Raw genomic sequence first — 27,839 nt, 5'->3', positions numbered from 1 at the left:
GGAGGGAACTGGTTGGATATGCAAGGAATGCATGGAAGTATAGATGCAATCTAGTGTTGGAATATAACTATTAGACTCATAACATTCTATTATTCTTCGTGTATTGTGGCTCTTCACCAGTTCTTAACCGATTTTGAGCTTGCATTCACGACATTCTAATAGTAAAATTTGATCTATATTTTTTTACTGCAGTTAATGCTTATCAATTAAAGAGTGACCTTTTATTCTTTATTCAATCTTAATTAATATTGAATGGAATTGTGTTTATATGTTTATTTTAGTATGTACATAATACTTTATAAAATTTCATTATATGTATTCTGGTGCCTAACTAACCACGAGCCAATGATAAGTGGAATATTGGATATGTGCCAGACAATCGTTTAAAATCATATTCGTGTGTGCAAAACTAATAATATTATTTATAATTGAAATAAATATTTATATCTAAGCACAATAAATAACAGACGTTTGTGCTTCGTCGGAAGCCCTTCTTAAAAAGTTTGCTTTGTCGGTTACTTCATCGACAATACCATCGATGCAGGCAACGCCGTTGATATTTTGAATATCGTAGAAACCAGTATGGGTCTCGATTCTCACTTTCTTCTCTTTAAAATATCTGATAATGTTCGCCAAGGAGCTACAACTGTAGAAATTATCTTCTATACTTATGAACTTTATCGTAGGAGCCGCGGAGAAAATAAGGTGGGCGTCTAAGTAGTAAATGTTGTTTCCTTTGATATCCAACCTCAGTAGGCTCTGCATAGGTAGCAACTCATTACCTTCGAAGTTCTTGATTGAGTTATTTGCTAAAACTAAAGCTGTAAGACTGCTTAAACCAGAAAAGGTACCCAAGGAAAATCTGCTGAGCTTATTATTTGCTAAATTAAGATAACTTAGGTCTTTGAGGTTCTTAAATACACCTATAGGGATGTAACACAAATTGTTATTGTCCAGTTCCAGGTATTCTAAGTAAGTTAAGCCCGAAAACGAATCATAGTTAAGCTTTTTTATTTTGTTTTGAGAAAGAATCAAATTGGTGATCACCACAACATCTTTGAAAGCATAATTTGGAATTTCAGATAGTTTATTATTGGCCAAAGATAAATAAGTCACTTCAAGATCGCGCACAAAACCTGGCGTTAAATCAACAATTAAGTTATTCTTCAGATTTATTTCATACACCTGTCTTAACCCTTCAAAAGCTCCCGCTGATACGTTGGTAATCATGTTATTCTGAAAATAGATGTTTTGGAGGTTCCCCAAATGCTTGAAAGCAGATGGTTGTATAGCTCGTAATCCGCTGTGCGATATATTTATGGACAACAGGACATTGTCGTGTTTAAACGTGGACGATGAGAAGACCGTTATGTGGCAATTGTCGCACTGCAGGTTTTTGTTGCCGTAGTACATATTATCAGGAAAGTCTGTTGAAACATCTTTGCAAACCAAATTCGAATTGTCGCTGGTATCGACAATGCAAATTGGCTCGGATCTGGACAGCGATATGAGCGTGGCAGAAATGAAGAGGTTGATGATTAGTGTTACATCCATATCTGAAACTAAAATATAATTCATATAAATTATAATTAATTTTATACACAATATAATTTTATAAAATGGTTAAAAACAATGTATACACACAACAAAACTTATATGTAATAACCATGTATTTCAAAGTAATATTTATTTCTTTTAAAACAAATTGTTATTGTTGCGAAGAATAAAGGTTTTTATTGAAAATAAACAAGTCCATAAGACAATCAGATAGTACAGCTCGGTACGGTATATAGTCCATAGGGTGAGACCGCTCCCGTAAAATTTCTGATTCGGTTTCTTTGTGGATTCCTATTCAAAAATGTCCCCTTTAAACAAATCTGAAGGGTGCCGGGCGGAATTTTTGGGCAGAAATTGTTTAAACAATTTTTTTAAACAAATACAAAAGATTAGGTTTCTTTGCTCCGGAACATATATTTTTAAATCTTGAATGGGTTGCATGTGAGAGTTCATTTTAAATGAAGTAAAAGTCAGACTTACTCTCAATAAGATTGAGAGTAAGTTTGACTTTTACTTCATATATTTTTAAGTTTTGTGGGTCATTCTAAACAAGAAAGGTATCTTATAAATTTTCTCAAAAATTGATAGTTTTCGAGTTAAAGGCAATTTAAAATCTGAAAAATTCGAAAACACGCATTTTCGAGGCTTAAAAACTCATATTTAAATTAGTACTTTTGAGGTTGCCAGATACTTAAATTGAAGATTAAACATTCAGCTTCAAGATTTTGAAGAGTGATCCTTTATATAAACGGTTATTTTTTAATTGTTAAATATGCGTGTTTATCCGATTTTTTTTACCGGTGCGGTAAAAAAGTGTGGTACTCTATTTCAAAAATCTCCTATTTTCCTCCGAAAAATATTTTTTCTAGATTCTTTGGGATATTTTAAATAAAATAAGTTTCTTGACATTTTTCTTAAAAGTTAATAGTTTTAAAGTTATAAGCGATTTAATATCCGAAAAATGCCAAAAAAACGCATTTTTGGATTTTCAATCGCTTATAACTTTAAAACTGTTAACCTTTGAGAAAAATGTCAAGACACTTATTTCATGTAGAATGTCCCAAAGAATCTAGAAAAATAAATTTTCGGAGAAAAACTGGAGATTTTTGAAATAGAGCGCGCCGCACCGGCAAAAAGTCGGATGAACGTGCGTATTTAACAATTAAAAAACAACCGTTTTGAATTAAGGTTAGACGCAATCTCTCTTCAGAATCTTAAAGCTGAATGTTTAATCTTTAATTTAAGTATCTGGCAACCTCAAAAATACTAATTTAAATATGAGTTTTTAAGCCTCGAAAATGCGTGTTTTCGCATTTTTCAGATTTTAAATCGCCTTTAAATCGAAAACTATCAATTTTTGAGAAAATTTACAAGATACCTTTCTTGTTTAGAATGACCCACAAAACTTAAAAATATATGTTCCTGAGCAAAAAAACGTAATCTTTTGTATTTGTTTAAAAAAATTGTTTAAACAATTTCTGCCCAAAAATTCCGCCCGGCACCCTTCAGATTTGTTTAAAGGGGACATTTTTGAATAGGAATCTACAAAGAAACCGAATCAGAAATTTTTCCAGATGGGAGCGGTCTCACCACATGGACTAATAGGTTATTTGCTTGAGTTGCAAATGGAACGAAAATAAATAAACTAACTTTTGCGTCTCAAAATGAAAATATGCCTCATGTGGGGTTATAGAATTTACAACGGGGAAAGATTATTGGCCTTGTGGAACAAGTAATGTTCCCAGAGGTATATAGCTGCAGAGCTAGGCGTAACACAGGGCGTTCTGTCCAAAACCCATGCTAGGTAATAGGAACTAGGAAAGCTCAAAAATAAAGCAAGAGAAAGTCGCCAAAAAGTAATAACGGCTCGCCACGATCGTTTAATTGTCCAATCAGCTGGAAGACATCCAACCATTTCTCACCCACTTTCTCACAAAGGCAGCTTTTGGAAGCTACAGTTGTAACTGTTTCAGTTGAAACGATAAGAAGAAGAGTTCGTGTCAAGAAGTATACTGCAGGAGACATTTATGGGTTCCCGAGTTATCCAGGCAGCACAAGATTGATCGCCTAAATTGGTGTCTTCACCACCAAAACTGGAACACTGGGAATTGACAAAATGTGTTATTTTCAGAAAAAGTTAGAATTTGTGTAAAATCAGATGACCCACGAAATCGTGTACTTAGAGGTCGAGAACATCTAGAAAGAACGAAAACTGTCTGATCTGTCCACAAATATACAAGGAAAAGTGTAATGGTCTGAAGAGGAATTGTGATCCGTAAAAAAACTCCTTTAATTTTCATCCAATCAACTTTAACTGCTCACAGGTATGTTGACAACCTGTAGTTAGGCTCTGGAGAGGTGCAACAGGAGAAAATTTGATTTTCTTACATGATAATTGAACTCCACATACAATTAGAGTGACCAGAGACATCATTGAAGCAGAAGGTATCCCTTGTTTGGAGGGGCCTGCTTGCTCACCCGAGCTGAACCCTATAGAGTAATTGTGGGATATGCTTAAAAGAAAAATTAGAGCTCGCCGGGATAATCCACAAAACACCGCACGGCTAGTACAAGATGCTCTTAAAGGATGGAGCAACCTACCACAACAAAATGTTGATAATTTGATTAGGAGCGTGTTCACGCAAACTGACGCTTGCGTAAGGACTAGAGGTGATAACACTGACTACCAAAAAAAAAACAAAAAAAAAAAACGATTTAAACATTATTCGTTTTGCATTGAAATTGTTTATACTATTGACTTTAAAACAACTAGTTTCAATTTGTTTGTTAAATACTTTATTGTTTTATTTAATTGTTATGTATTTGTTATTAAATTGTTTTAAAATAAAAATTGTTTGGATTTGTGTGTTCGTTTTTTTAAATTCGCACGAAATAATAAGAAATATCAGATGATTCCATATAAGTTTGGTTGTGTGTAAATATTGGACTAATAGGGGAAAGTGGGGGAATGGTGCGCACTTAAGCAGAAATCGGTTCTGTTGTAAATTCTTTCAATCTATCATAACATCCAGTACGTTAGAGTAAGCCCTAACTATTCTACTTTGCATATGTAAAATAAGTTTTAGAGAAATACAAAGTGCAAACGCATAATAATAAAAAATGAAAAGAAGTGCCTTTGCGCACGATTTCCCACCCATTAGGGTAATCATGCGCACAGATTGGGAAATGGTGCGCACTAAATTAATGTTAGAAAAAAAACATTAATATTTAAAATTAATGTAATAAAAACACTTCTTTCAAAAGTAAAAAAATATGAAGAAATAAGAATTGTATGGTATAATTAAATGTCATATTTTTAACGTAAACAAAAGTTGCATTTATAATTTTCTGGGGTATTTACAGCTGTACATTCTGTGTGATTCCCCGAGGCACATAACACACATGTATATCATAATCCTTTTTTTTTCCTCTTTCCCCACAAATAGAGCATGTCTCGTTACGTGCAGCTGGCTTTTCTAATGGTGGTGGAATGAAGTTTCATTCAACATCATCTAATTCGTCTTCATCGATAATATCTGACAAATAACCGTCTGTTACATCAGACGACTCAGGTGTTAGCTCTTTCTGCACTGTCTTCTTTTTTTGTTTGCCTTTTTTTGTTTTCTTCTTTTCTCTGTCTGGTGAGATATCTGGCGATTCTTTATCAAAACATCTTCAGCAGTTGCCTTTCTTGCTGTTTTCTGTTCCTCCTTTCTCTTAAGATTCTCGTCGTCCATTAATCATCTCTTTTCATGGGCTTCCTCCAATTTTGTCTTTATTGGTGTGCTTGTAATTGTTATCTTAATGTTATATCAGGACTCCTTTTTGTAAACCCATAAAGCGAATCTTTGCTAGCTAACTTCTTCTCTTTATTAAAATTATTTAGGATATTATTTTCTTCAGCATACCTGAATACCAATAATCTAAGTTCTTTATGTTAAGCCATAGAATAATTTAGCAAGCGTTAACACACACATATATATATATATATATATATATATATATATATATATATATATATATATAAAGGGTTGTCTACAGCTAATGCCGTTTCCCTTCCGTCAGCCAGGACTTCCATTTTTTTCGATCTTCCCAGTCTCCGTCTTCCAATCCTTTCTTTGACATGGCTTCGTCGACTTCATTTTTCCAAGATCTTCTAGGTCGTCCTCTTCTTCTCGTTCCTCTTGGGCTCCATTCTGCAACCTTGTTTATCCAAGTGTTTTCTGCTCTGCGTACGTGGCCGTACCATTTCAGTCTTCTCTCGTCTATATATTGCAGGGCATCTTTTTCCACTTGCATTCTTCTCCTTATCTCCTCATTTGTTATTCTGTCTCTTCTGGTGAGACCACAGCATCTTCTCCAGTATTCCATTTCGGTTGCCAGAATGCTTTTTTGGGTTTTTTTGTTTATGACCCAAATTTGCGGCATATGTCATGATGCTTCTTACTATTGTCTGGTATATCATTCTTTTTGTTTTTCCCTTGATGTTTTTATTTCAGATTACATTATGGAGTTGTCTGATGCAAGATCTTGTTTGTCCCAATCTACTTTTTATTTCTGCTTCTGTTGTTCCGCTTTTCGACATTATAAAGCCCAAATATTTAAAATTCTTCGTTCCTTTTATTTCAACTTGTTCTTCTACTTCTAAGTTTTTTACGTCTTCTTCCTATATTACTAAGTATTCCGTTTTCTTCATATTTATTTCCAGGCCCACCTTTTTGTATTCCTCTTTTAGTTTTCTTACCATGTAACTGATATCCTCTTCATCTTGAGCCATCACCACCTGATCGTCTGCAAAACACAATGTGTAGAGATAATCGTCCCTTATCGGTATTCCCATACCCCTACACTTTGTCTTCCAAGTTGTTAGTGCGTGTTCTAAAAATATTTTAAATAGAGTCGGTGACGTTGGGCATCCCTGTAGTAATCCTTTTGTTGTTTTGAAGTTAGCAACTACCTTGGCGTTACTAAGGCGTTAACACAACATTCTCTTAATTATTTTTCTACTTCACCTGAAACACAGCTGTACAGCTGTGCGGCCTAAACGGGTGCCGTGTGCAAACCTGTTAATCTTTTTTTTTAATCGATTCGGGAATATTGAAAGCCCTCCCGTTTCTTGTATTTTCTGCCATCATTTCTGATTACATCCATTTTTAAATCTTCGTCAGTATATTTAAGAATCGTAGATTTTCTAGAGTAGGTTCGTGGCATCTGGCAATAAAAATGGTAATTTTTATATTTACCATTTCATTGTTTGTGGGGTAATCGTGCGCACTCCTGCGCACTATTACCCCTTTGTGCCCTAAATACTAATCATCATCACAAACGGAAAACTACTGAACCATATCAACCAACAGATGCACCAAAATACACGTTAAACAACATAATTTAAATGAATTATAAGTCCAAAGCAATTGAATAAAGCCTTAGGACTTACCGTCCTATTTTTTGGAGTAGAAAGACTAGAAGAATTCTTGCAATTTTCAATAACCGGATCTGACTTAGTCCACGTGCAATGGTCGACTGAAGATAATGGCGTAAACCGTTCATGAGATCGGTTGAAAGGTACAGGACTGGTTGAGTTCGTAAAACCTTCCACGGAATTTGAAATACAATTACGATTACCCGCCGCGCACCATTCCCCCACTTTCCCTTACCAGAAAAATAAGGTACAGCGCCCTCGGGGCAACTGTTTTAAGACTTCTGTCTGAAACCGATTGCACGCGCAACTATTTTGTTATCTCAGGGCGTCGATTTTTGACCCTTCGCTTCGTTATCGAACGTATGCGCTACGTATACTAAACAGATAGGGAGCGAATACGTTCTATAACGAAGCGAAGGGTCAAAAATCGAGGCCCTCAGCGCAAAAGCACGGGGATTCGCTTGAAACTTGTTTCCAACTAGTTTTCAACCGTTGAGTTGTTTTAAAACAATTGATTTACGGGCGTTGGACCTTAAATGAACAAAAATAATGCAAATTGTACAAGTAGACACAAAAATAAGTAGCATTACCAGTTACACAGGACACTTAAATTATTTTTATGTAGGTATATTTTCATTTTTAGATAAAAACTTATTAATGTTTTTTTTTAATTTTATTTTATGTCTTATTAGAAATAACGTTTTTTCCTTGTTTGTATTAGTACATTCTTTCACGGTTTTTGCTGTATATTTTAAAGAACCGCTTGGATTAACATGAAATTTGGCATACGCATAGCTAACATGTAAAAGAAAAATAGTGATATGGTACCGATGTGTGCTTTTGCCCTGGGGGTGAGTTTCACCCTATCTCGGGGGTGAAAAAATATATGTCCAAGATAAGTTCCGAAATGGATAAATTGACTAATTTTAAGCAACTTTTGTTCTATAGAGGTTTTTCACCAAATCAATACTTTTCGAGTTATTTGCAGGTGAATATGTTCGTTTTTCAACAAAATAACCACGTTTTCAGACGGTTAGACGGAAAAATATTTTTAGCAAAACTATAGCATATAAAAAAGTGAAAAAAACGGTGTATATATTATTAGGTCTCTATACCTAGCAGAGTTATAGCTAATGAAAAATAGGTTCATATTCGAAAAATTCCAAATAGAATAATTCAATGTGAAATATCCAAATAATGAAGCGTTCCTGGGAAAAACACATTACAACTTTTTCAAAGTTTTTAAAAAAGCTTTATTTCTGTTTTTATAAAAAAATTTCTAGCATCAAATGTAAACAAGTTACGCTCAAAATAAAGTTGGTCCCTTTTGTTTTGGCAGAAAAAAAATTGGGAAGATCACCCCCAAATTAGCAACTTAAATGAAATTAATCGTTACCGCTTCACAGTTCTATGCTGTGTTTATATGATCTGTAAGTTTCATCCATTCAAAGTGGTTATTTTTGAAAAAAATTGGTTTTAAATTAAAATTTTTAAAAATTTTAATTTGCTTAAATGCTTTTTTTCAAAATAACTTAAAAATTGTTAGAGATACCAAAAATCTTATACAATAAAAAAGTCGGCTTTACTTTTCTGAATATTTTGTATTTTTTTGTTTTTCTTGAGACAAAAGTTGGTTAAGATTCGGTGTTTCTAAATTTGCATACACTCGAGATAAGTGACTCGTTCAAGCCCTTTTAACTACAGCTCTTTCAAAAATAAGGACTTTGAACCGATGAAACTTACAGATCATATGATCAATACGTACTCGAGTAAAAAACTTGTGAAGTGGTAACAATTAAGTTCATTTGAAATGCTAATTAGGGGGTGATTTTCCAGATTTCTTACCAAAAAAAAGGGAACAACTTTATTTTGAGCGTAACTTGTTTACTTTTGATGCTAATAAACTTAAAAAAAAACAAAAATAAGCATTTTTTAAACGCTTTTAAAAAGTTGAAATCAGTTTTCTCCAAAAAAGTGCTTCGTTTTTTGGTTATGGCACGTTAAAATATTCGATTTGAAATTTGACGAATATGAACCTATTTTTCATTAGCTATAACTCTGCTTCTACTAGGTATAGTGACCTAATATATACACCATGTTTTTCACTTTTTTACGTGCTATATTTTTGGTAAGAATTTTTTTGCGACCAAATACTTACTTTTTGAGTTATTTGCGAAAAACCGTCTGAAAACGTGGTTATGTTGTAGAAAAATTAACATATTCACTCGCAAATAACTCGAAAAGTTTTAACTTGGTGAAAAACCTTTATAGAACAAAAGTTGCTTATAATTAGTCATTTTATCCATTTCCGGACTTATTTCGAACATATATCTTTCACCCCCAAAAGGGAGTGAAACTCACCCCTAGGGCAAAAGCACACATCGGCACAATATCACTTTTTTTCTTTGACTTGTTAGCTATGTGTATACCAAATTTCATGTCAATCCAAGCGGTTCTTTAAAATTTAGAGGTTTTGCAATATTTTACCTTTATAGAACGTACTATATCTGTTTAGATAATTTTTGCGAACAACAACAGTTCTACACAAACTTTTTGTTATTAATGTGGAACACAGTCTTAAACTAAACAATGTGTTTTAATTTTTTTTTTTATTTTAAGTGTTTACAAGTTTGGCTTTAGTTTTTTTATTCTGTCCTGTTGAAAATTGAAATAAAAAAAAATGACACGGAGGAAGTAGTACAAGCTGTTGCTTTACAGGAAGATGGGCGGAGCATTCGTTATATCGCAAATGCTTTTGGAATTTCACGAAGTAAAGTGTTTGATGTAATACAAAGATATTGGCAAACAGGACAATATACCAGAAGGGGAAGTCAGTGTAGACGAAGAACCAAAAATCAAGCTAAAGATCGCTTTATGATATTGCAAGTAGAAGCAGAAAACCCCGGACAGCGATGCAGACCATCGAAGATATGAAGAGCAAATGGTGTTCGTGAGTTATTGAAAACTATTAAACTAAGAAAATTTTCATACGTAGGGTATGTTCTTCGTGGAGACCGGTACATAATCCTTCCGCTTATTATGAAAGGTAAAATCGAAGGCTTACAAATGAATTGGACAGGAATACGCAGTGCTGAACTGCCGAACAACTATTTCGATTAGCTGAAAACCGTGGACAACTTGCCAATGTAATTAATTGCCAACGTTTAGGGGCTTAAAATGGACCCAAAGAAGAAGAAGAAATATGTTTATCAACAGTACATCAAAATTAAAACGAAACGCGAAGTAGGAAAACGTGATAAAATCTTACCAAAAATTTTTAAAACGCTGATAAATTAGGTTTAAGAAACGGCTTGTTGAGGAGTATCTGAGTATCTTAAAATAGGGTATTAGCCCATAGACCAGGGCGCATCTGTAAAAATATTAGTACATTTGGACGTTGAGAGGTGACTCAAATTTTTTTGCAGAAATTGCTTGAAAATAAATCGAATAATAATATTTGAGTTATCCTCTCTCTCAAAATGGTCCGGAACATTGTTTAAATAATCAAAATGTCAAAAAATGAAGGAAAAATTCGATTTTTTTCTTCGTTTTTTGATTATAACTTTAAAAGTATTCATTTCCGAGAAAAGTTGTACTGACATAAAAGTTGCGTAATTAAATTTCCTACAATATAGAATTGGTTAACAATTTAAAAAATAGTCACCCTTGTTGCAAAATAGCAATAATTGCGAAAAAACTATACAAAAACCAGTATTCGCATTTTACGCTTTTCAACCATTTATGCTACACTTAGGACTTTCATATTTCACCTAGAAAAACTTTATGATACAGTAAAACATGTAAATTTTATTAAGATCAGTTCTATAGATTTTGCAAAATAAATTTTGCAATCCAGCTTTCGCAAAAAAAATTCATTTTTTCAAAATGTTACAGGACTGTAAATAAAGTAGATAGCAAGTTGAAATTTTTTTTTACGTATAGAAGTGTACTGTACCTTTCCTTTGCAATTTTGCAAAATTAAAATCGAATAACTACCACGGCGTCAGGACTTTTTAAAATTAAACATTAATTGTTGGTGCTACGCGTAGGACAGCGGATAGTTTGCTCTGATTGGGCATTCCAATAACCTTTGATAATGATTGATACATTTTAATTTTTATTACATTTCGATATAAATAAATAAATTTGTTTATTGCAAAATAAAAACACATACTCTATCCTTTGAAATAACACTTTTATTAGCAAATACTTTCTTTGTTCATATATTTTAACTTAGAGAATAAAAGTTTATTATTTTTAAACATATGCAATTGTTTAAACAATATTTCACAAACAATAATAAAATTAGTTTGATTTTTGTGGAATTAAAATATTAAAATACAACAAAATATAGAGTAAGAAAATAATATATTAGATAAAGATTGGAAGAAATTTTGGTGGAAATCAACTTGTGTGAATCGAACATCGCTGTCCTGCGCCTAGCACCAAAAATTAATGTTTATTTAAAAAATTTCCTGACGCCGTGGTAATTAATCGATTTTAATTTTGCAAATTGTAAATGAAAGGTACAGTACACTTCTATAAGCAAAAAATAATTCAACTTGCAATCCGCTTTACTTTCAGTCCTGTAACATTTAAAAAAAAATGAATTTATTTTGCGAAAGCTGGATTTCAAAATTTATTTTGCAAAATCTATTAAACCGATCTTAATGAAATTTACAGTGTTGTTTTACTATATTATAAAGTTTTTTTGGTTAAAATATGAAGGTCCTAAGTGTAGCATAAATGGTTGAAAAGGTAAAATGCGAATACTTGTTTTTGTATAGTTTTTTCACAATTATTGCTATTTTGCAACAAGGGTGACTATTGTTTAAAGTTTTAACCAATTCTATATTGTAGGAAATTTAATTACGCAACTTTTATGTTAGTACAACTTTTCTCGGAAATGAATACTTTTAAAGTTATAATCAAAAAAACAAGAAAAAAATCGAATTTTTCCTTCATTTTTTGATATTTTGATTATTTAAACAATGTTCCGGACCTTTTTGAGAGGGAGGATAACTTAAATATTATTGTTTGATTTATTTTCAAGCAATTTCTGCAGAAAAATTTGAGTCACCTCTCAACGTCCATCTCAAAACAGATGCGCCCTGGACTACCAGTAAATGACCGTTTTGGAGTGTAATTTTCAGGGTCAACTCCGAATTACATGAAAATTTGGCTTTAGTTTCTACTTAGTCTCCACTTTAAAGTCGAACTTATGCCGTTGGTTGCTTTTACTTGGGGGGTGACATTAAAATTTAGCTTTAGTTTCTACTTAGCCTCCACTTCAAAGTCGAACTTATGCCGTTAGTTGCTTTTACTTGGGGGGTGTCAGGTGACAGTCACCTCTTCTGTGGGGTAAAAAAACGCGTGTTTAAAATAAGCCCGGAAATGGATAAATTGACTGATTATAAGCAACTTTGAAAGTTAAAACGAAATTCGTTCTATAGAGTTTTTTTATGTAGATAAGTCAATACTTTTCGAGTTATTTATAATTGAAAATGTTTATTTTTCGACAAAAAACTACGTTTTCAGAAGGTTTTTTCGCAAATGACTCAAAAAGTAAACATTTTATCGAAAAATATTCTTAGCAAAAGTGTAGCCTATAAAAAACGAAAAGTGGTGTATAATGTCTATAAACCGAGTAGGTAAAAGCAAAGTTGTAGCTCATGAAAAATACGTTCTTATTCGTCTAATTCCAAATCGAATATTTCAACCTGAAATCACCGAAAAATTAAGCAAATTTTGGGAAAAACGTATTAACATTTTTTAAATTGTTTAAATAAAACTTTATTTTTATTTTTTACAAAAGTTTCTAGCATCAAAAATAAACGAGTTACGCTGAAAAAAAAGTTGACCCGTTTTTTTGGTAAAATAAAAATAAATCACATATTTCCGAGAAAAGTTGTACTAACATAAAAGTTGCGTAATTAAATTTCCTACAATATAGAATTGGTTAAAACTTTAAACAATAGTCACCCTTGTTGCAAAATAGCAATAATTGTGAAAAAACTATACAAAAACAAGTATTCGCATTTTACCTTTTCAACCATTTATGCTACACTTAGGACCTTCATATTTTAACCAAAAAAACTTTATGATATAGTAAAACAACACTGTAAATTTCATTAAGATCGGTTTAATAGATTTTGCAAAATAAATTTTGAAATCCAGCTTTCGCAAAATAAATTCATTTTTTTTTAAATGTTACAGGACTGAAAGTAAAGCGGATTGCAAGTTGAATTATTTTTTGCTTATAGAAGTGTACTGTACCTTTCATTTACAATTTGCAAAATTAAAATCGATTAATTACCACGGCGTCAGGAAATTTTTTAAATAAACATTAATTTTTGGTGCTAGGCGCAGGACAGCGATGTTCGATTCACACAAGTTGATTTCCACCAAAATTTCTTCCAATCTTTATCTAATATATTATTTTCTTACTCTATATTTTGTTGTATTTTAATATTTTAATTCCACAAAAATCAAACTAATTTTATTATTGTTTGTGAAATATTGTTTAAACAATTGCATATGTTTAAAAATAATAAACTTTTATTCTCTAAGTTAAAATATATGAACAAAGAAAGTATTTGCTAATAAAAGTGTTATTTCAAAGGATAGAGTATGTGTTTTTATTTTGCAATAAACAAATTTATTTATTTATATCGAAATGTAATAAAAATTAAAATGTATCAATCATTATCAAAGGTTATTGGAATGCCCAATCAGAGCAAACTATCCGCTGTCCTACGCGTAGCACCAACAATTAATGTTTAATTTTAAAAAGTCCTGACGCCGTGGTAGTTATTCGATTTTAATTTTGCAAAATTGCAAAGGAAAGGTACAGTACACTTCTATACGTAAAAAAAAATTTCAACTTGCTATCTACTTTATTTACAGTCCTGTAACATTTTGAAAAAATGAATTTTTTTTGCGAAAGCTGGATTGCAAAATTTATTTTGCAAAATCTATAGAACTGATCTTAATAAAATTTACATGTTTTACTGTATCATAAAGTTTTTCTAGGTGAAATATGAAAGTCCTAAGTGTAGCATAAATGGTTGAAAAGCGTAAAATGCGAATACTGGTTTTTGTATAGTTTTTTCGCAATTATTGCTATTTTGCAACAAGGGTGACTATTTTTTAAATTGTTAACCAATTCTATATTGTAGGAAATTTAATTACGCAACTTTTATGTCAGTACAACTTTTCTCGGAAATGAATACTTTTAAAGTTATAATCAAAAAACGAAGAAAAAAATCGAATTTTTCCTTCATTTTTTGACATTTTGATTATTTAAACAATGTTCCGGACCATTTTGAGAGGGAGGATAACTCAAATATTATTATTCGATTTATTTTCAAGCAATTTCTGCAAAAAAATTTGAGTCACCTCTCAACGTCCAAATGTACTAATATTTTTACAGATGCGCCCTGGTCTATGGGCTAATACCCTATTTTAAGATACTCAGATACTCCTCAACAAGCCGTTTCTTAAACCTAATTTATCAGCGTTTTAAAAATTTTTGGTAAGATTTTATCACGTTTTCCTACTTCGCGTTTCGTTTTAATTTTGATGTACTGTTGTGGTTCGATTATTTATGGTTGTTGCGTTTTGAAATTTGTGGGAAAAGAAACAACAAACAAAAGTTAGTTAATAGTTATTCTGCCTTTTTAAATAGTTTTCATATATATTTTTGGACTTTTGGACTATTTTGGACAAGGAAAACTCATTCTAATTTGGTAAGTAGTTTTTATGATAATCATATTGTAATTATACATTTGGATTGGGTTGGAATACATTTATTTTCTCGAGAATGAGGATTTTAGAGAGAAATCCGAAATTAGGTCCGATTTTTATTTTTAAGTATTTGTAACTTTGTACGTGTACTTTGTAAGTACGGAAGTATGTGTACTTTGTACGCACGTAAGAAGTTATACTTCTATTACATATTATGTGATTTTAACGAAATTGATATAATGTACTTTAAACAGTTTATTTATATTTTATTTAAATATTAAACTAATTTTAATACTTACTACTTTCCAAAAATTTTTATTAAGACAATACCAAAAATTTTAAAAAATAAAAGAATAAAACGCACACAAACACATTGAAAAATGCCACAAAGAAAAAATGATTTCTGAACGATAATAATTGTTGGCAAAAATTTTAAATACGCATTTTCTGAAAAAAATTATATAACAAATATACTTACAATCATAAAATGCATAAAAAAAATAAAGACTTTCATCGGGATTCGAACCCGCGAATTTGGGGGCGCTTTGATTCGTAATCGAAGCCTAGACTCACTCATCCAATTACACATTATTTGTCATGTGGAAAAATAGGGTAACTGAACGTTTTACTGTTTGACAGTTGTTCTGAATTATGTAGTTTGTTCAAATTATGTAGTTTGATTTTTGTGGAAGAAAATATTAAAATATAACAAAACAGTAAAAAAACAATATATTAGATGAAGATTGGTAGAACTTTTGTTGGTAATCAAATTAAGTATGTAAATCAAAGCATTACATACACACTAGATAAATAAATCTACGCCAAAAAATCATAATTTAAAAATAAAAATCGGACCTAATTTCGGATTTCTCTCTAAAATCCTCATTCTCGAGAAAATAAATGTATTCCAACCCAATCCAAATGTATAATTACAATATGATTATCATAAAAACTACTTACCAAATTAGAATGAGTTTTCCTTGTCCAAAATAGTCCAAAAGTCCAAAAATATATATGAAAACTATTTAAAAAGGCAGAATAACTATTAACTAACTTTTGTTTGTTGTTTCTTTTCCCACAAATTTCAAAACGCAACAACCATAAATAATCGAACCACAGCTGTGCCACAGCCGCCATATTGAATAATTTTTGACATGTCATTTGAACATCCAATCAGAACAAAGGTATAATGCGACTGCGCCCAGATTGAAGGTTTTAATGATATTAAAATTCACCCTCATATCGCGCCTAAAGAAGTATAACTTCAAAAAATCGTGAAAATCTCCCTCTATTTAGCACCCTAAATAAAATTAATCATTACCGCTTTTTACCATTTACTTTAAATGTATGTGTATTGTTTATATAAATATAATGTGTAAGTTTGACCGGCTTAAAGTGCTTATTTTTGAAAAAATTTGGTTTCATAGTAAAAATGTTTATAAAAATTTTGGAAAAATTTCCTTTTTTCAAAAAAACTTAAAAAGTATTAGTAATACGAAAAATCTAAAAGAGTAAGAAAATGTAGGATTTTTTGTTATAAATATGCTAGTTTCATTTTGTTTTTCTGTAAGTCAAAAATTGGTTAAGATATGGCTGTTCAAAGTTTGCATACACTCGTGATTAATGACTAGTGCAAGCCCTTTTAACTAAAACCCTTTCAAAAATAAGCACTTTAAACCGGTGAAACTAACAGATCACAGATCATATAACAAATAGATAAGTAAAGTAAATTGTTTGTAAAGCGCTAACGATTAATTTCATTTGGTGAGCTAAACGGGGAAGATTTTCATGATTTAAAAAAAGGGAAATACAACTTTATTTCGAGCGTAACTCGCTTATTTTTAATGCTAGAAACTTTTATAAACAATTAAAATAAAGCTTTTTTAACACTTTAAAATAGTTTAAATGGGTTTTCCCGAAAGGTGCTTCACTTTTTGGTTATTTCACGATGAAATATAAGATTTGGAAATGGACGAATAAAAATGTATTTTTCATGAGCTACAAATTGGTTTCTGCTGGACCTATAGACTTTACGAATACACAACTCTCTTCGTTTTTTTTTTCTAAGCTACATTTTTGCTAAAAATATTTTTTCGATAAAATATTTACTTTTTAAGTTATTTGCGAAAAATCGTCTGATAACGTAGTTTTTTGTCGAAAAATAAATATTTTCAATCACAAATAACTCGAAAAGTATTGACTTACATAAAAACTTTTTAGAACGAAAGTTGCTTATAATGAGTTAATTTATCCATTTCTTCCGGGCTTATTTTAAACACGCGTTTTTTGCCCCCGACAAGGGGTGACTGTCACCCCCCAAGTTAAAGCAACCAACGGCACAAATTCAACTTTGAAGTGGAGGGTAAGTAGAACCTAAATCCAAATTTTCATGCAATTCTCAGTTGCCCCTGAAAATTACACGGTATCGCCGTATTTCCCGTTCATTTACTGAGCTATATGATAAAGAAGATTCAGAGTTAGAAATTAGACCCACAAAAACATATAAAGAATATAAATATGTATCTCGGATCTATAATATCCAAAGAACGCACTACCAAAAGAGACATCGAAAACTGAACGCAGCAGGGCAAAAAAGTGGCAAACACTCTAAGCTCTCTACTTTGGTCTAAAGATATAAGACAAAAAACGAAATTAACAATCTATCGAACCTTGGTAGAGCCTATTATGACTTAGGGAGCAGAAGTTTGACAGATCACGAAAAAATATAGAAAAAGAATAGAAGTAGTAGAAATGGATTATCTAAGGAGAGCTTGTGGTATATCCAAAAACGATCACATCAGGAATGAAAATATTAGAAGGAGGATAAATACTGTACATTGTATATTCCAGTGTAAATAGAATTGAAACGACACAACTAGTGTGGTGTGGTCACGTGAAACGAATGAATGAAGATATATGACCAAAGAAAGCTTTAAATTACATACCTACCACAACAAAGAAGAAGTGAAAGACCTTCAGTTGCCTGGAAAGAAAATGTACGGCTCATAATGAGAGGTAAAGCTGTCAAGAAGACGAATGAATGTACAGAAACATGCCAGATACGGCAGAGGCTGTAAGAACTTCGCTTATAGATAGATCATCTGTTGTCAAAAACTACTTAAGCTTTGCTAACGAAATCATGCCGATTTCACATAATCTCAAACAAGCTCAAGATTTGTTAAGTAGTTATGCTGAATTCTGGGTCAATTGAGGTAAGTTTAAGAATTAACCCTAAAACAACCCAATACGACAAACTTGGTCCATAACAGCAATATATTAACAATAATCAAAGTTGCAAAATTAAAAAAGGATTCTCACGTTCGGCTTTGAGCAAACTAAGTATAAATAAAAAAAGTACAAATAAAATATTAAGTACTTACTGACGAAGTAAAACCAATATGCCGATATGTTCAAAACGGAAGGTTTTTGAACAATGTTGTCAACTCCTGAAGCAGTGCTTTCAAAATTGACTTATATGCAGAGTTTTAATACCTACTAAAAAATCTATAAAAATGAAAACAATAATTCTCTGCAATAAACACAGATTAGAACTGATACCCCAGGCTGTGGGTGAAATAACGTGATATAATTCAGGAATTTTTGAAACCTATCAGGGGTTGTAAAGGACGATGCCAGGAATAACTTCTACTAAAATGTAACCAAAAATTTTGTGCGGTTTTTTATTTATGACGATTTTCATTTGTTAAATTTGCAATATTTAAAGATTTTTAATTTTGCAGCTTAGGATATCCATTTTAGAAAAAAACTTTTAAATAGAAAATTGTAGCAAATTAAAAAACCAACAATTTGAGCTATGGAAAGATTAATTTAACGAATACGTTATTGCAAAACAGCCTTCGAAAGGTCAAAAATGACCGTTTTTTTTGCAATTGAATTATTTATTGTAAAAATAACTTTTATTTATTTTTTAAGGCTTTAATATGAAGACCTTTCAATTTTAAACACAAAAAAAATTGTAGAGCCCATTGGTGAACTTGTTGCTTAGATATTACAAGTTGTTTATCCCAAGGGGGCAAATGTCGAAGGCTATAACTTTTTGAAAAAAAATTGTAGAGAATTAATCCAAGGTCCACTCTCCTTTTAAAGACTTGTATTTTCATATTCTGATGTAAATAAATGCGTAAAACATTTTTCAACCTGTTATTTTCGGTTTGAAAATAAGGGGGCAAATTTCGTTATAAACATTTAGAACTGAAGCCGCCCCTATACATCCTATAAGTTTCTATTTTGCAGATTATTGTTGCTGAAGACAAAATAAAGATTCAAAACAAAATAAAAAATTTTTACGACCAACTGAAGCCGAGATAACTGTTTTTGTTTTCTTAAATCGTAGTGACTTTATTTATAACAATTACGAAAATATTTCACAGTCATTGACTAAAGAAATAATTATATTATTTTAAAATAAAAATTATTTTAAACGAAAATTACATTTTATTATTAAAAACGACTTTTAAAGTGTAGTTGAGATTTATGTTTCTTTATGAATGTGATTTATTGTGTCGGTTGCCCTTAGCAACGGTTATCAACTTATAGTTCATTGAATCACGGTTTTTGCTCCAAATTTTAAAGCACCGTTTGGATTGACATGAAATTTGGCAAACATATAGATAACATGTCAAAGCAAAAAAATGATATTGGACCTCTGTGTTTTTGCCCTTATAAGGGGTGAAAAAATATACGTTCAAAATAAGTTCGGAAATGGATAAAATATTTAATTCTAAGCACCTTTTATTCTATAGCATTTTTTCACTAAGCTTAAACTTTCCGAGTTATTTGCGAGTAAATATCTTCATTTTTCAACAAAAAAATACACGTTTTTAGCGGTTTTTGGCAAATAACTCAAAAAGTAAGTATTTTATTGAAAAAAACATACTTAATAAAAATATAGCACATTAAAAATTAAAAAGTAAATGATGTATGCGTGAACTCCGTACACCCAGTAGAATGTTCTAGCTAATGAAAAATATGTTCATATCCGTCAAATTTCAAAGTGAATTATTTCAACGTGAAATAACCAAAAAATCATGCAATTTTTAATAAAAATCATATTAACTTTTTTAAAGTGTTTAAGAAATATGTGTATTTGTTTTTTAAAAAAGTTTGTAGCATCAAAAGCAAGCAAGTTACGTTCAAAATAAAGTTGGTCTCTTTTTTTAGTCAAAAAACTTGGGAAAGTCACCCCCTAATTAGCATCAAAAATGAAATTAATTATTTTTACCTCAGAAGTTGTTTTACTCGTGTATGTGTCGTTTATATCTGTAAGTTTCATCGGCTCAAAGTGGCTTATTTTTGAAGGGGCTATAGTTGAAAGACTTGAACTGGTCAATAATCACGAGTGTATTCAAATTTAGAATAGCCATATCTTAACCTATTATGCCTTACCAAAAAAAAACAAAAAATCCAAAATATTCAGGAAAGCAAAAACTACCTTTTTTACTCTTTGTGATTTTTGGTCACACTAATACATTTTATTTTGAAAAAAAAAACATTTCTTTTCAAAATTAAAAATTAAAACAGATTTACTTTAAAACCAATTTTTAAGATGGTAATTAGGGGGTGACTTTCCCGAGTTTTTTAACAAAAAAAAGAGATCAACTTTATTTTGAGCGTAACGTGCTAACTTTTGATACTAGAAACTTTTTTAAAAAACAAAAAATAATATTTTGTTAAACACTTTAAAAAAGTTCTACTGAGTTTTCTCCAAAAAGTGCATCATTTTTTTGGTTATTCTACGTTGAAATATTCACTTTGAAATTTGACGGATGTGAACCTTCATTAGCTAGAACTTTGCTTCTGCTGGGTCTAGTGAGTTCATGCATACACTATTTTTTTTTTAATTTTTAATGGCCTATATTTTTTGCTAAGAATGTTTTTTCAATAAAATACTTACCTTTTGATTTATTTGCCAAAAACTGCCTAAAAACGTGGTTTTTTTTGTTGAAAAATGAAGGTAGGCATTTACTCGCAAATAACTCGAAACGTTTTAACTTATTAAAAAAATGCTATAGAATAAAAGGTGCTTAGAATAATTAGATGTTTTATCCATTTCCGAACATTAGCAGATTTATTTAATAGAATTATGGAAGTTGGACAAATGCCAGACGAATGGAGAAGCAGTATACTAGTACCTGTCTACAAAAACAAGGGAGATATACAGCAGTGTACAAACTACAGGGCTATAAAACTGCTTAGCCACACCATAAAAATATGGAAGAGAGTAATTGATAGACGGATACGTGAAGAGACCGACATATCCGAGAATCAATCTGGCTTTATGCAGGGCAGATCAACAACAGACGCAATTTTCATTATAAGGCAGTTGATGGAAAAATACAGGAGTAAAGAAACAAACGCTCATATGGTATTCATTGATCTTGAGAAAGCATATGGCAGATTTCCTCGAGAGATTCTGTGGTGGGCACTCAATAAGAAAGGAGTCCCTGGTGCATATGTAATGGTTTTAAAATGCTGAGCAAGAATAGTTTTTAAATTTTTAGATAAACCACCCTGTAACTCAGTAAGAAACCACATTTTATTTAAGTGTTTTAGATTAATTTTTCGTATTTTGTGCTAAGGTTTTTCCAGTTACTATATGGACAATTATTAATGAAACACCCTGTATAGGTAAGATTGGGTCGTAGATAGGATCATAATTTTTAAAATATTTCTTAATATTAGTCTGGGCAGATTGAATTATCGGAGAATAGGCCATTTTTGGGAAAAGTTATTTACCAACAATTTTATTGCTGGAATCGAATCTTATGATTGTATATATTAATAATATAGGTATGCAAAGTCCGCAGATAGTGTGCTACTTTTTTTTATAAACAAAATGGCGCCCGAAAATCGTGTTGTTTTCAATTTTTGCTCTATAACTCCAAAGATTTTAACTTTACACCAAAAACACCAAAATAAAAATTCACCGTAATTAAATTCTGCATAGAGACGTGTTTTTGCCGATATACTTCGACGAAAATTTTCCCCGGAAAATGCGGGTTTTTCCAGCAAAAAATTAATGTTCAACTAAAATTTCAGATAAGTAACTGTTTATCAATAATTACATAACGTGGTAATATAAAAGCTCTTTTCATATAGATTATAATTCCAGAAGCCCATGGAAATTGAATGAACAGTTTAGCAACAATTGAATTGTTAATTAAAAAATTACGGTCGCTATAATAACCACAATAATTATGATACATAAGAATAACTCTGATATTTGTATATAAAGAGACTGTACCTATCTAATGTACTTTACATAATTGAAATTGGAGTGTTTAAGCAGCCTCAGGAATATTTTAAAATTATAAACAATTTTTTGGCTTATAAACAAATAGAATATCTCGGGAAATATTAAATTAAATTAAATCGTGAAAACGGTATTGGAGGAAAAGCGGCAGGACGCTTTTTTAAAAGAAAAAACGTTTAATTGTAATGAATGGTTTCTGAGATACAACCGGTCAAAGTTGACCGGCATTTACGGCAAAGATATAAATAATAGGATCATAATTTTCGAATCATCACCTTTTATTTTTGTCCTCTTTCTCCACACTAATTTTCATATCTTTAAAATACTCATAACATATTATTATAATCAAAACTATCAATATTACGAGTGGAAATTGCCAAAAATAGCAAAATTCTAATTAAAAATTAGGTTGGAGAAAATGTAATCTCAAAGTTCAAAATCGGTATACGTTAAAAAAATGCATTTTCTTCGTTTCCCATGGAGCAATTTTCTTCATTCTTTTTTTGTTCCCAAGTAACTCGAGTAGAGCCATCTAACTAACGCATTATTAAATGCCAAACTTGCTTTTGTGTTGTTATAATAGATTAAGTTTTGCGGACTTTGCATACCTATATTATTATTAATACATATATACAATCAAAATATTCGATTCCAGCAATAAAATTGCTGGTAAATAACTTTTTCTAATTAGACCAGAGTATTTTGCTAATTAGCCCAGAGTATATACAGGGCCAGCCATATTGAAATAATGAAACACTTCTTTTTTTTTTTAATCGAACACTTTGTATTTTTTTAATTTTTGGAATCTCCTCGATGTTTTTTTTCTTAAAATATAAGGTTTTGTAGTGTTATACAAAGTAGTTTCACATTTTTTTAGAGATAATCACATTTCTTTATTAATTTCATAGCAATATCCACACCCTGTATAATTTTAGCGATTTGACATAAAAAAATCTATTTATGTTCAAAATGATTTTTAATATAGTCTACTATTGTTAAAAATTATTAATATAGCTAAATGTTTAATTTTAGTATACAGGATTGGTCGAAACTCAATGAGTATTTCTTGAGTTTTCTCAAATGGAGCACCCTGTATTTTAGCATTGTAATGAAATGCTATTTTATGATACTTTATTATTTTCTAAGTATTCCACATACTTAACTACTTTTATTTGTGAGTTATTGGTGATTCTTTCCCAACATTAATTGCAACAACAATTACCTACGTGAAATTTTATTAGGTTGATTGCGAAAATATTTAATTAAACATATTTTTTGTATGATTTTTGATTTAAGCGGAGGTTGCCAAAATCGGTAGAAAAATTAATGAAACTCATAAATCATGCACAGAAATGTTAAAATACATTTATTTTATTTGATTAAACTAGATTAGGTACTTACGCCATTATGCTCATCGCCAGAATCTACATTTTTACCATTTAAAAGAGGGTGAATTTCACCCCTAGAATGCAAAAAGCGAAAATTGTCACCATATCACTTTGTTTCTTGAGATATTTTCTAACTATTTATCAATTTTCATGAGAATCAATGAACGTTCAATGAAATCGGAGGTGAAAACCTACGGTGACTGCACTTTCAGAAATATAGAAAATTATTAGCAGGGGTGGATTTCATTTCTAAAATGCAAAAACCGCAAGTTGGCCCATATCACTTCTGTTTCTACTACTCTCCAATTTTCATTAGGTATCCTCCAACTACTCTCCAATTTTCATTGGAATCAATGAAGGTTCAACGAAATCGGAGGTGAACATCTTCGGTGACTGCACTTTCAGAAAAATAAAAAATAATTTTAAAACAAGGGTGGATTTCACTCATAAAATGCAAAAAGCGCAAATTGACACCAGGTCACCTTTGTTTCTTAAGTTATCCTCTAACCACTCACCACTTTTCATAAAAATCGATGGAGGTTCAACGAAATCGGAGGTCGGAGGTAATAGTTCAAATCCACCTTCAGTGATTTTAATTAATGGATTTCTCGTTTGTTGCCATATGCGTCAAGCTCTTCTTTTTTCTGCTACAAATTCTCTTATATGGAGGGGGATATTAACACTTCTTTGACGCTGAGGTGTTGCTTCCCACGCTGCTGTTTGTAAGTAAATTGTAAAACTGTTGTTAAATAGTCTACTGCTCTCTCTACCTCTTGGTTTTCTTTTATCCTAATTAGTCAAATCTTTGTATTTACAGAATTTTGGAAAATATTCCAGTAGTGGGAGTACGCAAAATAGAATTCTATTTTAGTGACATCACGTTGCCTAGCAACCGTCGATTCTCCCGTTATAAAATTCAATTTTGTGACGTCAGCAAAATAGAATTCTATTTTTCGTGCTCTGGGCTCAGTTTGTTTCTTTAGTTGATAGTTTGGGTGGTGATGTTCTACATGTGTGTGCTTAAAGTTATTATTATTGTGCTGTGTTTTATGCTTAAATCGAAGTTTGACTCTATTGCACCATGGATGTCAGATATCTCTTTTGTTACAGCAAAATCTACCAAATCTACAAAATGAAAATAGATTTTTTCGAGTATATCGAAAACTGTTAGAGATTTTTTATTGAAAATGGACATGTGGCATTCTTATACAAGGAGCGTCTTAAAGAAAAATTATAGTCAAATTTGTGCACCCCTTAAAAATTTTATGGGGGTTTTCTTCTTTTCTTTATATTTCTTGTTTTCTTTGTATTGTTTCGATAAGACACCTTTTATCGAGATGTGGCTTCTTTTTTAATATGGTTCAAAATATACCTAAAAATGTAAATCATAAATAAATTTTCATGTTATTACCAAGTCTCCATAACCGTACTTAACCATATACAAATATGTGGTGGATTTGACAAATATTCAAAATATCTCGATAAAAACTGACTTTTCGAAAAAGTACTAAGAGGTAAAAAAGTTTTTAGAATATTGTGTTTAACTAATGGTACTACAATAATAATTAAATTGGAACGTACATAAAAGGTTGGTGGGATTTAAAGGAACAAAACCCCCATAAAATTTTATGGAGTGTCCAAATTTCACTATAATTTTTTCTTAAGAAACTACTGCCATAAGAATGCTACGTGTCCATTTTCAATAAAAAATCTCTAATAGTTTTCGATATATTGGAAAAAAGTCGATTTTCATTTTGTAACTTTTTTTCTGTGCACATTTGTACTAAGGTAAGTTAGGTTAAATCGAACTGTTTTTGGTCCCAGAATATGTGGTTAAATTTACGACCTGTATTTTTGTTACACCCTGTATATTAATTTTGTTGAATAGTATTCATTAATGCTCGACCTTTAGGCGTGATTAATCTGGAACACCATGTGATGTGTTTGGCATTACAGTCTCCTGCTACTATGAATTTGGATCCAACAGTTTATATGTACAGGGTGTCCCTGATAATAGTGCGTTCCTTTAAGGTATGGATATAATACACAATTTAAAACAAAAAGTCCTATAACATTTTTTTCTAAAGTTAACCGTTGCTAAAAAATAAATTACATTGTACTCCATATAAGTGAATTTTTATTTTCATAAATTTAAATGACCTGGCAACGTGGCCTAGGTGAACTTGTTCGTGACTGTTGAAATTTAACCTAATGGAACCCCTTGCTATACGGATATACATTACTATAACGGATCTACGGAGCTTCACCCCACTAATTATTAATCACCCTGTATAATAACAGTAAAATATTGCATTGTTAGATAGTTCTAAGCTATCCTGAAAATTTCAGATGTCTAGGTAGCCTAGAACTATTTTTAAAATGGATTACAAAATTTGCGGAGTCCGTGACACCAACCAACCCAAGTATATAAAAAGGTTTTAAAATGTGGCTAATGCAATGATATTTTAAAGTACGTTAATAAATCGATATCTACAAATTGATGGTGGGTCAGTGGCATTAGACTGCAGACCGAGAGTTCCCTAGTTCGAACACGGCTGTTGCGTATCTTTCTTTAATTTTTTTAATAAATAATTAAAAGTTGATATACTTAAAATTCGTATTTTATAAGTTAATTATTATAATATAAATATTATATATACAATTTTAAACAACCGTGGTGTTATAAAAAGTACTTTTTTATACTAGTGTAATTTTTGGAATTATAATTTTAACAGTTAATACACCTACTAAAAATTCTTATTTTATTCTTTAGAAACATGTTGTGTCCTATATAATATAACAAAACCGTGTTATTATAAAAATTACTTTTTTATTATAGTATAATTTTTGGGATTTTAAGCATTTTATATCGTCAAATTATTTTATATTCTCTCCTATAAATAATAATAAACACGTTTTATTATAAAAAAGTTCTTTTTTATAAAAGTGTAATTATTTATTCTACATTGTGCCTTCTACCTATACCGCTATACCTTTAAGGAACGCACTATTTTCGGGGACACCCTGTATAAAATCATGATACTCTTCGTTTGAAATGGAAAATTCGATAAAATTGAATGACGTCGCAGTATCGTGTGTGGCTGGCTTTAGAGCTCTGAAATGCGTTGCGTTTTCGACACTGCAATATAGACTGTATAGACACAGTATAGACTTAAAATCAAAATCTGGACACTGAATCAAGAACACATAAATAAGCTACAGTCATTTGAAATGTGTTGTTAGAGAAGGATACTTAGAATAACATAGACACAAAAGAAAACGAACACGGAAATATTGGGAGTAATGGGTAAAGAATATGAAATAATAGATAAACACAGTAAAAATAAGAAAGTTACAATATCTGGGACACGTAATGAGGGAACAGCGATATGAAAGAGATAATTGAGGTAGACCTATGTTCAGCAGTGAACCTCCATAGGAGACTTAAGAAATTCTCGTTAAAAATAAAAAGTGGCATGTGGTATATTATCATAATATGGTGTGTTTAGAATGATTGGAATCTGTTTTCATACCAATACCGATAAAACCAAATTCGAAGAAAAGACTAATAAATCTTGGAAGCCGGCCTCTTAAAATTTTATTAAACATAGTCACGACAGGAAATTGGAAGTGATCAGTTTGGATTTCGAATTTCGACTCGATAGGCAAGAGCTGTAAATACCGTTGCTGCAAATACCGTTCGCGCTGTACAGTATAAAAAATTGCAGGAAGCTCTTGTTAATAATTTAGGCTGGATCCCGCGTACCAAAAAAAGTTTAATAATAGCAAGCTGAAAATTTGTTAATAGCTTAACGATGTCTAGTCGGACAAACTTTGATGTACGGGAACGCTGGTACAGGGGAAATTTTAATTGTGGAACAGGTTACAGATTTTGAACTTTAGACTACGAAAACGTCCCATGTATTTTGTCGGACAGCGCTTCCAGTGGCGGCTTGTCCTATGAGACAGGTGAGGCAGTGCCTCACCAGTATATCAATCGACTATTTACGTTATTTCGTTATTTCATAATCAGTTTTTTAAATATAATTTAGTTTTTTGAAATTTCCTAAATAACTTTATTTTTATGAAAAAGATTAAAATCGGTACAGCCCTGACTCTTTATCTTTGTATCCTTCTTTCACGTGCCAGTATTATATGCATCATCCATCTCATTCCAACTTTCTCAAATCATTACAGATGAGGCTTGCTTCAAACCTCTTTGTCTAGCGTACTACCCTTTCTTAAAATGGGACAGTAAAAGCTGCAAAATTTGAAAAATGTGCCACCAATTCTGGGAACGATATTCATCTATCCTTGAGGCACGCCTCAAAATGTGTTTTTTTTTAGTTATGAAGTTAAGTACTTGACCTTGCTTCCCTTATTTGCTATGGACGCTTGTATTGTAGTTTTGTAAAGTAGTTTTAGATATAGTTTTATATTAGTTTAGATTATG

The 27,839-nt window shown here is 31.2% G+C and overlaps 1 protein-coding gene across 5 annotated transcripts in view; it reads right to left on the bottom strand.

Moving 5' to 3' along the window:
- Positions 1 to 258: 258 nt before the first annotated feature.
- LOC114331358 (leucine-rich repeat-containing protein 15-like) overlaps positions 259 to 27,839 on the bottom strand; it is a 58,607-nt gene continuing 31,026 nt past the window's right edge. For 4 of the 5 annotated variants that reach the window (XM_050656523.1, XM_050656514.1, XM_050656539.1 and 1 more), the window contains exon 2: positions 259 to 1,562. In XM_050656523.1, the coding sequence (XP_050512480.1) occupies positions 448 to 1,554 (1,107 nt within the window). In that variant the 5' untranslated portion in view covers positions 1,555 to 1,562 and the 3' untranslated portion in view covers positions 259 to 447. Of the gene's footprint in view, positions 1,563 to 18,105; positions 18,244 to 27,839 lie in introns of those variants that run through there. The other variant, XM_050656531.1, reaches the window with a different exon arrangement.

The sequence above is a fragment of the Diabrotica virgifera genome, chromosome 1 (assembly GCF_917563875.1).
Source record: "Diabrotica virgifera virgifera chromosome 1, PGI_DIABVI_V3a".
NCBI classification, from domain to species: Eukaryota; Metazoa; Arthropoda; class Insecta; order Coleoptera; family Chrysomelidae; genus Diabrotica; species Diabrotica virgifera.
Note: the sequence above shows the minus strand (reverse complement) of the source record. Positions and strands in the feature narration are given on the sequence as shown.